This window comes from Nicotiana attenuata, chromosome 3, assembly GCF_001879085.1.
Source record: "Nicotiana attenuata strain UT chromosome 3, NIATTr2, whole genome shotgun sequence".
NCBI lineage: Eukaryota > Viridiplantae > Streptophyta > Magnoliopsida > Solanales > Solanaceae > Nicotiana > Nicotiana attenuata.
The window spans coordinates 54742599-54754766 of NC_031991.1; the positions used below are offsets into that span (position 1 = coordinate 54742599).

At 38.5% G+C, this 12168-nt stretch overlaps 1 protein-coding gene across 1 annotated transcript; it reads left to right on the top strand.

Moving 5' to 3' along the window:
* LOC109223789 (flavonoid 3'-monooxygenase) lies at positions 776-7644 on the top strand. The gene is made up of 3 exons (XM_019388217.1): positions 776-1255; positions 4204-4659; positions 6774-7644. The coding sequence occupies exons 1-3, from the start codon at positions 806-808 to the stop codon at positions 7413-7415; spliced, it is 1548 nt and encodes a 515-aa protein (XP_019243762.1). The 5' UTR covers positions 776-805; the 3' UTR covers positions 7416-7644.

Here is a 12168-nt window from a genome sequence, read left to right on the forward strand (position 1 = left end):
CTTCCCCCCTTCCCCACCAGTTTTATCTTTATCGTGACTATTATTAGTACTTAGTAGCATAAATAGGTGGTTTTATGCTACATAAATAAACTTAAGTTCCTCAAATCTAAGAAGTAACAACCATTTAAATTCAACACTAGTCAAAACAAGAAAAACTAGTAAAAAAAAACTTAGTTATAAGCGAATACTATTAGCAAAATTAGTATTAAGTGTGCTTCTAGAAAACATTATGTCCCAAAGAAACAAGAGTTGGTCAATGTAAAATCAAGTTCGAGTTTCCAACTTAACAAACACCAAACATTAATTTAATCCTAATTTGGCAAATACAGTGAGGCAGAAATGCTGGATCCTCTAACCAAACCGTCAAAAATATACTCATTCAACTACCTACCTCGTGCTTTAAAAAAAGTAATGTATTATTTTTTTGTTCCAATTTATGTTAAGGTGTTTGATTAGAAACAAAATTTTAAGAATGAAAAAAAGATTTTCAAATTTGGTAATCTAAAATATGCCATAAAAATTTCTGTGGTTATAAATTATCATAATAAAGATAAGATGAGAAATTTGATATAAAATTATTACTAACTATATAAAGATATTATACTTTTTTGGGACGATTAAAAAGGAAAAATATAAATGCAAAGGGAGTAAAAGGGATAAAAACTACACCACTCTCGTGAATTTTCTAACTTTCCTACTCAAGTATAGAAGCACGGATATCTCTTTCTATTTTCTTCCCTATTTATAGTCCTTGTTACATTCACTTTTCTCAAACATTTCCTTCCTAACATCACATATCACCAAAATGGCAATCTTTTCCCTAATTCTCTACGCTGTCATTTTCTCTTTCCTTCTACATTCCATTCTCAGCTTATTTTTTCGCAAACGTTACCCGTTGCCACTACCACCAGGTCCAAAACCATGGCCAATAATCGGAAACTTGGTCCATATGGGTCCAAAGCCACACCAATCAACTGCAGCCATGGCTCGAACTTACGGTCCACTCATGCACCTTAAGATGGGATTCGTGGACGTGGTGGTTGTGGCGTCTGCTTCGGTGGCGGCTCAGTTCTTGAAAACTCATGACGCTAACTTCTCGAGCCGCCCTCCGAACTCGGGTGCAAAGCACTTGGCTTACAATTATCAGGATCTTGTTTTTGCACCCTACGGACCAAGGTGGCGTATGCTTAGGAAAATTTGCTCTGTTCATCTTTTTTCTGCCAAGGCTTTAGATGACTTCAGCCATGTCCGCCAGGTTTTTTACTTTACATTTACAACTGTCTGGTTTTATAGTATTATATTGTCTTTTCATAAACTTTCTAAACTTCGAATGAAAAAGGTAATGCTTGCCAAAGGAAGCTTTTTCTTTTTTTTACTTTGGCTTTATCGGCAACATACGTTTTTTTTTTTTTTTTTGGTTTCTCACCCGGTGTCCGGTACCCGTATTGTAGCCGGACTATATCCGGATTCGCACCGCACAGGGCCCCTTTCGGGGGAAAGCGCTCCCTACAAAGAATTTTTCCATACCTAGGGCTCGAACTCGAGACCTCTGGTTAAGGGAGGAGCAGTCCCATCCACTGCACCACGGTGGTGCAACATACGTATTTAGATAACAACTCTTTCCTTTTTATATTTCAAATAGAATGATGTATACTTTATTTCCTTAATTTCAAATTTTCCATTTTTTCCCCATAATGGTATGCCCTCCTCGGCTTAGAAATGTTATAATTCGATTATACCACAAATAGAGGTGGATCTAAGATTTCTAATATATGGGTCCACTACTAAAAAAAACAAAAAATGCGTTTAAGTGGGAATCAATCCATATTCCTCTTAATTTCAACCAAGTGCACCATTTAACCTTCTTTGAGCATGGGTGCCAACAATTAATATTATAGCAATTTTAAAAAATATATGTATAAAATATCTAATTTTAGCGAGAAACCATGGGTTCACTGCCCCAAAATTCCCCTTTAAATTCGCCCCTGACCACAAATCCAATTTGTACTAAAGGTTTCTTTTTCTTTTTTAAACTTTATCCAGTTAAACATTATCATATAAACTAGGGAAAAGACTAATTTTGTCCTTAGAAATATTCGAAATGGGACAACTTAAAAGTCCTATGTTTCATTTTTTATTCGCGGTTAGCCAAGTAGCTAAAAATGGCTTCTCACTAACGATTGCTTCAACTTGGATGAAAAATTGTTAGGGTCGATTTATAATATGTTAAAAAAAACTAGAGGTTGAATTGATTGTTCCAAATTTTTGGAATGATATTAATTAACCGAGCTATTGACGGAGGACAAAATGGTCTTATTTCAAATAGTTCAGATGCAAAATTGGCCATTTTTCTATCCGAGTTAGAGTAATTGTTAGAGACAAACTAAGGACATTTTTGAGCTACTTGCCTAGCGATGAAAGGATTTTTGGGCAAAAGACGAAATGGAAAATAACGTCATCCCATTTCGAATTGTTCAGGGACAAAAATTGAACATTTTTCCTATAAAATAAAATGGAGGAAGTATCTCTTTTTTAAAAATAAAAAAAAAAAGAACTGAGGATTAATCTCATCTTTCATTCTCTTAATCTTCCTTAATTAACTTTCTTGTCGTGGGAGAGGGTAGGTTGACATTCAGTTTACTGTTCTTAGATGGAAAGGCCAGTAGAAGAAGGGCTTTTACTTATTATGTCGAAACTGGGTACAGTACTTCCATTTATAGAAACACCAGGCTATGCCTGAAATTTCTTTTTCATTTTTCATTTTTCATTTTTCATTTTTTCCCCATTATTCCCAAACTCTCGTGAAAGCGGTGGCATACCTGTCAGTTACATGTGCGTGAGCACACTGAACACTTTATTTGGCTGTCCTCGTTAGATTATTGCATAAGTGGTGCGGTTTTATTTTTTATTTTTTATTTTTTTCTAGAGGTGTTCATGGTTCGGTTTGGATCGGTTTTCCCTAAAAAGAAATCAAACCAAGTAAGTCGGTTTTTCAAATATTAGAACCAAACCAAACCAATTAAGTCGTTTTTTTCTCGATTCGGTTTATGTCTGATTTTGTCGGTTTTTTCGGTTTTTTATCGGTTTTTTCTTAAATATAAGACATGCACTACCAAACACATATTTCGGCGACCACATTTTCAACATAACACTATCAAATCAACTGCCCTTTGAGAAATCTATTATTTACTAAAATATATTGATGATAATTGAATCAAATAGTGATGAATAATTTAAGGACTCATTTAAAAATATTTTTTTTAACATGAAATGAATTCTTACACTTAACAAAAAAAACTACTAATCAAACTAGAATATAAAGGTAAAAAACTGTAATAAAAGTGCAAACGATTAACATTCACCATAAATGTTTTGAAACTTTCTATAAAAATATACATATATATAGGTGTAATAATAAATTTGAAATAGCTACTCCTATAGTCAGTTTGGTTCGATTTTTTTCGGTTATTTTTTGATTAAAACCAAAACCAAACAAAATTTGATCGGTTTTTAAAATTCAAAACCAAAACTAAAACCAAACCAAACCAAAAAGTATCGATTTTTTTGGTCGGTTTGATTTGGTTTTCGGTTTGGATCGATTTTTCGGGTTTTTATGAACATCCTATTTGTTCCCTCTTTTAATAGGAAAGTGACTGAATGTAAGGTCTATCTTTACGTGCGAGACTGTATCTTAAAAAAAAAATGTCCTATTAATATACTGAGCATTTATCTAAAGAAATATTAATGGAGTGAAGATCAAAGAAGGAATAAGGATAAATTAATCAAACAACTTTTGTAAAAAGCGGAAAAAAAAAAAAAAAAACTAGTAATATGACAAGTAAAGAGAACCTGTGGCTTTAGAAGCAATAAAAAGTGCTATTGGGCTACGTTTTAGATCGTACCTTACGGTTGTAGTGCTTAATTAGGAGCGAATTTGTTTAATTTATGTGAATTTATTTTCTTTTTAGTTTGTGCCAAAAAAATTAATCTCTTTCCATATTTAAAAACTATTATACGTTTATGTAATGATTTATAGGCACATAAAATATATATTTATACCGCAAGTTGAAAGTTTTTTTTTTTTTTTTTTTTTCTGTCCTAAATTTTGTGTCTAGTCAAATAGATTGAAACGGATTGCAGGATGAAACGGATATAGTATTATTTTCCACCAGTTACTAAATGTCGGCCTAATCACAATTGCAGGATGAAGTAAAAACACTTACGCGCGCCCTAGCGAGTGCCAGGCAAGAGCCGGTCAAGTTAGGCCAACTGTTGAACGTGTGCACCACGAATGCACTTGCGCGAGTGATGCTAGGGAGGCGGGTGTTCGCTGACGCAAGTGCCGGTGTTGATCCACAGGCGGAAGAGTTCAAGTCAATGGTAGTGGAGGCAATGGTGCTGGCCGGCATTTTCAATATAGGCGATTTTATTCCGGCACTTGATTGGTTGGACATTCAAGGTGTAGCTGCAAAGATGAAAAAGCTCCACGCGCGTTTCGACGCGTTCTTGACCTCAATTCTAGAGGAACACAAAAGCAAGCAATTTGGAGAAACGAAAGAAGATGAGGACTTGTTGAGTACGTTGATCTCTTTGAAAAAAGAAGAAGGCGATAATGAAGGAGGAAAGCTCACAGATTCAGAAATTAAAGCTTTACTTTTGGTACGCCTCTCTCTTTCTTAAACCAAAACATCTCAAAGGATCAATAAACAATTGCTTTCAGTTCTAATTTCCATGTTTAGTGATGATATTTGGCTTAAGATGGTGTTTAAATATTAAGCTAATTTGACTTATGTGTTGTATTATGATAGTAGAATAAAATATTGAAGTAATGATTTAATGTAACATCAAAAGTAAAATTTATATATCTTAACGTATTTTAGAAGCACTTAAATGGAGAATTGAGAATTCATATACTTGATCCTAACTTACTTCAAACTGATGTAAAATTATTATTGTTATATTTGAATTATGAAATGTTATAAAATACATATAAATGAAATGGAGTCGCTGTCTTTAATGTCACAAAATGAAAAGAGTGATATATAATTTGAATAACAATAACTTAACGAGTATTTAATGCCTAACTTTTTCTTACAAGTAACGTTATACATTATACAAGTTTGATAAGGTTAGACTGACACTTAATCTGACAATGAGTGTATTATTTTTTAAAACAAATAGATTAGTTAATTATTTGAATAAAATATGGCTGGATAAAAAAATCTTTATGATGTTAATGTTACTATAATCTAAATCAATAGAAATGTGTATAACAACATGAAGAAATGCCCAAGAACGTGAAGGTTAATAATGTCAGCGCAAATATATAGAAGGGCTACCATGTAATTTAATAGAACTAGGGCTTCCTTGGACGTAGAAACATAGCCGCCAAACATACTATAGTAAAATACAAATCAACGGCTGAGATTTTCTTTACCATTACCCCATTCAGCTATATAAACCTAACAACCTTCTAAAGCCTGTCATCATTCATACCTAGTTTGGTTCACTTCTCTTTTTGCTTCAGCAGCTTTTGATAGCCTTTGTATGTCAAAGCTTGATACGCACCTGAATCGGCAATTACGTACAGACCAATAATATTTGTACTTATGCCGATTTGGGTTCGTATCAAACTATGATATACTTTAAAGGATGATATATATTGCCGCACCTGAATCGGCAATTACGTACAGACCAATAATATTTGTACATATGCCGATTTGGGTTCGTATTAAACTATGATATACTTTAAAGGATGATATATATTGCATATAGATTTTTTTAATTCAACTTGATTGTGTTTGATATATGCAAGCAGATCTAGAGGATTGGTTACGAATTTATGTAAAAGCAGTATTTTTTACTCTATTAAATATTTATATATATAGTTTGTAGGAATTCATAAACTTTAAATTTGGATTTGTTAATGTTGATATGCACATCTTCGAGCCACTGCTTGTATTTTGCAACACTCCCATGTCTTTTAGTTTAAGGCTTTAAGCTAATATCCCCAAGAGTGTTAATGGAATAAAGATGGAGATTTTAATAAACAGCAAAAGGAAGGTTAAGCAAACTCGTGAAAGAGATCTCATTTATAGCCTTTCTTTGTTATATCTCAAATTGCTTTATTCTGTCCTGCCTTTCCTTACTAATTAGAGCCACCCTTTCCAAATGATTGAATGACTACTTTGACAAAAGCTTTTTGAATACATTTGTGGAATGTAACGATAAACAAAGATTTCAATATTAAAAAAGAGAAGTCTTTATGCTCGCAAAAATAGGCTAGTCTTACATTAAATTTGGTTTATTCCATGTTTGGCTGAGATAAAATTGTGATATTACTAATTCTGGGATCAGTTATTCTGAGATTGTAGTATTTTTTTAATCCCTATGAGAGGGTGTTATAACTAATCCCATAATAATTAATTATGGAATAACTTGTTTCCCAACCGAACTAACCCCTAAATATCAAAGCAGCTACCTTAATTTTGTGGTGGTTTTGTTGATTTAGAAGGAGTTACTGCTTATTACTTAAGGGAAGGGATGTGGTTATCACCGTTGAGAAATTCATGCTTAAGAGTCATTTCCCTATGCGGGCGTCAATTTGGACGAATGAGTTCATAAGACAAGATGTTTTTTATTTATTTATTTACTAGTTGATTTTTTTTTTAAACTTTTTTATTTAGTAGTTTCTACTGTAGGGTACTTGTGATGGTGCCAATGAATGAATGCTTGTTCCCAGAACTTTAATCTGTGTTGGTGAATTATTGCAGAACTTGTTTATAGCTGGAACAGATACGTCCTCAAGCACAGTAGAATGGGCCATTGCGGAACTTATTCGTAATCCAAGAATACTGGCCCAAGCCCAACAAGAGATTGACAAAGTGGTTGGAAAGAACCGGCTCGTTATGGAATCTGACCTAGCCCAATTAACTTATTTGGAAGCCATAGTTAAGGAAACTTTAAGGCTTCATCCATCTACCCCTCTCTCCCTCCCTAGAATTGCATCAGAGAGTTGTGAGATTAATGGCTATTTCATTCCAAAAGGCTCAACGCTTCTCGTAAATGTTTGGGCCATCGCTCGTGATCCAAATGAATGGGCTGATCCATTAGAGTTTAGGCCCGAAAGATTTTTGCCGGGTGGTGAGAAGCCCAAAGTTGATGTGCGAGGAAATGACTTTGAAGTCATCCCATTTGGAGCTGGGCGTAGAATCTGTGCTGGAATGAATTTGGGCATACGAATGGTCCAGTTGATGACTGCAACTTTAATTCATGCATTTAACTGGGATTTGCCTATTGGACAATCACCAGAGAAACTAAACATGGAGGAAGCATTTGGGCTGACCTTACAACGGGCTGATCCGTTGGTGGTGCACCCCGGTCTTCGCCTAGAAGCCCAAGCATACATTGGGTGAACAGCCCAATTAGAAAATGACATGTCCGCTCAATGTATTAGTCTCCATTTCGTCTATGCTTAGCATTTAAAAGTCTATATTGAAAGGTCAGGATGTTGTGTGTTTCTTTCCTTGTGGTGGACGATAAAAGATTTGTGATTAACCAGTATATTTTGTTCACTATGCACAATGGTAAATTGAGTATTGTACTATGTTTCTAATGCAACTTGACTTGGTCTCCTTTTCTCAATGTTTACCTCGAAAATACGAGAAACAATTAAATTTGATTTGTGGTTTAAAGATACGTGACTAGATTCAATACCAATTAATAATCAAGAAATATAAAGTAGAAGTGAAAGAAATAAGTGAATCAAACCAATATAACTCAGCAGCAGTGACCTCGAGGTGAGTTTAGAACATTAAGAACAATCAAGCAGGAAAAGTAAGTAAGAACAATAGAGCTAAAGGACAATTCTGATGAACAGTAGGCAAAAAGTAGAGAGTATATTCTTTTCTCAATGATTAGATGATCCTTACAAATGATTGAGGTCCCCTTTATATAATAGGGGAACCCTGAATAAGGTATATTTCTATTTACAGTAAGGAATATTCTTGGTACATCTTTCTAACCGCCTAGTACGGAATTGTACGATCCTATTTCGGGATTTGCGCCATGATTTTGGGGACGTGGCGGGAATCTAGCTCATTCTGTTGTAAATCCATGACGATACTATTTCGGGGTCGAGTATACTCAGCCCTGGCACTCCTCGTACTCTTATCTCTCGAGCATTGCACTCCGTCTTCGAGCTCGAATTTGTCCACCGGGCTCGAACTCGACCTTGCCTGGACTTGGGCCCAGGATGGTCCTTCGAGCCTATAAATCGGAGGCCTCTGATTTTGACCGTATACAGATAGTCCTCGCGTTTCTTAGAGTAGGTCGATAAGAAACGAATTGATCTTCGACGCCTTGATCCCGATGCCAATCTCGTGATGTCAGCGGCTGAAGTGACTGAAAGGTTGATTTTCGTGTGGTTCCCAAAGTCATTAATTGGAGGCGACTAACGGTCGGCTTTTTGGCTTCCCCAGTACGCTTAAATGACCTCTATAAATAGATCAACTTCACAAACTTACAAACTTTATTCTCACATTGCTCTCAAAATCTCATTAGCCCTTTCAACTTCCCTGAATTCTCCCTTCTCTTTTATTTGCTCTTACTTCATCATCAACCTTCTCTATTTTCTTTACTTTCTGCATTACAATGGCTTAGACATCTAAATCGGTTCCCCATAAAGAAAAAGCTTCTTCATCTTCTTGACCGACCAAGAGTAAAGCGGTAGTGCCTCCTCGTATTGAGGAGTGCATTCCCCCGCCGTGTGAAATAACATCCGATTTCAAGATCGAGAAACCTGTATCGACACCAGGCCGATGCGAGCCCATGTCTCGATACGTCTGTTTGATAACCGAGGACGAGCTCGAGCAAGTAAAGAAGGACTGCAAGTGGGAGAACAAAGACGTAGTGATCCCTACCCCCGAGGAGGATATCACTACATATAAAGCGGGGTACTTAAGCGTGTATACCTACCCATTCACGCTGGGCCCCGCAATTCCAGCTCATGGTCCCATAGATCCAGTTATTCTTGACTTTTGCCAACGATACCAAGTGACGCTTGGCCAGATCTACCTCCATTCTGGTGAATCGTTCATTTGATCAGATTCTTTTCGAGTCAGGTCGAGGGGATGCCTTTCACCCTCGACCATCTGATCAGACTGTACAGTCCTCGACTTTATCGAGGTGGCTTGATACAACTGCAACGCCGATCCTTGAAATCTCTCTTCTCTAGTATCTATGAGAACAAAGATCGATGGTGGATGAGCCGGTTTGTCCGAGTCAGGACCTTCGACCTGATTCCTGCTGATCGGATGCCGTTCCCCGAGGAGTGGAACATGAAACGTAAGTACATAGTAATTTTATACCCTGCTTTCTCTTCTTTTTCTCGACTTTATATTTTCCCTTGGTCTAACCCCTTTCCGATGGCGCAGCTACTGCTTGGTTTCCTGGTGCGGTCCCGGACCTTGAAAGCTGGGTCCGAAAACTGGCTTCCACTTCCTCGTAATCGGTAGTTGCTGGCGAGATTTGGCCAAGGGCCGATGGGAGGCTAAAAATCATGGTGAGTTCTCTTGTTTGTTTACTTGTACTTCTTTAGTGAAATACTTACTTCGTTTTTGTGCAGGTCTCGGAGACGCTGTTGCTATGCGGCCGGCCTTGGCTGGTGAAGAAGAGATCCCGAAGCCTTCTAAAGGAAAGAAAAGAAAAAGGGAGTCGCCTGCAAATCCCTCGAAGCCCAAGCAAAATGCGGCTCGAAAGTCCAAGGCCGATACGGTGGCCTTATCTCCAGAAACGGCCCAATGCCTTCGGGATCAGGAGGAAGAAGAAGATGATGACTGCCTGTTGGTAGCTCGTAAAAGAGGAAACACTGGTGCTTCGAAGTCTGCCGAACCGGTGGTGGTTGATGTGGTTCATTCTAGAGCCGAAGAGATCTCCAAGGGGAGTTCAAGCAAAGTCCCCGAGCATCGGGCACCAAAAAGGTACCTCGTCTAGGAGGCCATTTGGAGGGCGAGCCCGAGGGGCCCGGTCCCGAGCCCCTTCAAATAGAAGAGAATGCCCTGAGTGGATCACTTGGGGTAATCAATGTGGATGATTCACCGCCTGGTCCCGAGTTCTCCGAGGGGCAAATCCGAGATGCTCAGAACATGAGATCTTCTGAAGTGGGGGCGAGCCACGAAGGGCATGACATCTTTCGAGAATGCCTCGCAGGGATTGAAGATGGCCCGACCCAGATGCTTCTTTCATCTTTGATGAGGCTCGTCGGCTCTTCAAACAAGTGAGTTTTCTGTCCTTTAAAATTACGCCTGCGCTTTGTCCTTGTTGTTCTGCGTCTAACTTTCCCCCTTTTTGTGAAGGTTGTGGTGCTCCATAAAAGGGAATTTTTCAAGTCTCGAGCTGATCTTGCTCGATGTGAGGCTGAGCTTAAGAAGATCTCGGAAGAGATGGACAGTCTTAATACCCTCTATGTCAAGAAAGAGGAGGAGATCAGCAATCTTCGGGCCGAACTGACAAAGGCTTGCCAAGAACAAAACGAGCTTACCGAAATGGTAATATTCCCTCTGAAGTTTTATTATGGATTTTCCCACTTGGTCTTCTAACATTTTTACTTTGCATTTTCAACAAAAGGGCGAGCTGGTGGAGCAGCTTCGAGAGGAGCTCAAGCTGAAGGAGGCCGAGACCCTGGGGTGGAGGCGAGGTATGGACAGTCTTGCCTCCGAGAAAGAAACTCTTCGGGAGCAGCTGGCTTCACTCGAACGTCAGCTTAAAAATGTAAAGGAGAAGAGTCTGGCTCGAGGCCGCGAACTTGAGGAGCTTAAGTCTAAGTCCGCTGCTGAGCTGGCCAAGGCCAAATCTGACGCTGAGGCAATTATATCTTCGTATCGAGCCGATGCTGAAGCGGCTAATGCCTGGGAAAAGGACATCTCTTCCGCGGCTGAAGATAAGTTATCAAGTGCACTTGACCATGCTAGGCGACAATCCCGGAGGGAAACCCTCGAGGAGGTACATGCTCGCGGCTTCGATCTCTCAACCGATATTGAAAGGGCGAAGACTTTGGAAGAACAGGCTGCCGCTTTGCTTTCTGACGAGGATGATTCAGCCAGTGGCTCCGAGAGTGGAGGAGATGAAGATGAAGTCCCCGAGGGTGAGGCTCTTGAAGATGCGGCTCCTGAAGATGCAGCTGCTGAAGATGCGGCCCCAAAGTAGATTTAGGTTTCCTTATTTTGTTTTCGTGTTTTTTGTGCAAGTATCCTTGTGTAAATATCTTTTGTAATCATTTTTTGGAAATACAAAAGGACCTTTTTGTCTCATTTTGACTTGTGTTGAATTTCATTTTGTCTTCACCTCTTAAGGTTTTAGTTAATCCTCGAGCTAAGCTTAAATTGATTTGATGTGAGCTCGGAATAGTGGGGCTCTTGAGTCCGAGACGAGTGAGAATGAAGTCTCGAACTCTATATATTTCGGCCCTTAGGCTCTTTTAGATCGGTCCTTAGGCTCTTTAAGTTGGCCCTTAGGCTCTTATATATCGGCCTTAGGTTCTTTAAGTTGGGCCAATTCGGCCTCTAGAACGGCTATATAATTTTCCCTCTTTCCGGCTAAAAGACTTAGTGAAAATTTAATTATGCCTTAGCATGTGTTTTTTGTACCCATTGGGTTTTTCGAAGGGTCTATGGATCGGAACCTTATTGATAGTTTGTTTGTGTAAACATAATCGTCTCCGAGCCGCATTATTTTGGCCGCAGCCTTTTATATGAACGTAGTCTTTTATATGGCCGTAGCCTTTAATTTGGCCGTAGCCTTTTATATGTCCGTAGCCTTTAATTTGGTCGTAGCCTTCGGGTGTGTCTCTTGGATTTGTTTTCCGATAACTTTTCAAACTTGTTCGAAAAGTTAGGCCCCGAGTATATTGGCCTTGGTCCTTGTTTTGGGGGATGCCTTTTTGAGGTCTTATGAGCCTGAGTTTGTGATGGCTCGGGCGAGTTGACTGTCGATGACAGTTCCCGAGTATCTCGGGGTTACACTCGTGCTTTGGCCCTTGAGCCGTTTCCCGTAGGATTATAAGTGTAAGCTCGTATAATAGTAGACTTCTTTGAGACACAAAATGTTTTTGATATAAATAGGAAGCTTCTTCAAATAATTGATACATGCGTACATATTGCCGCCAAGGCT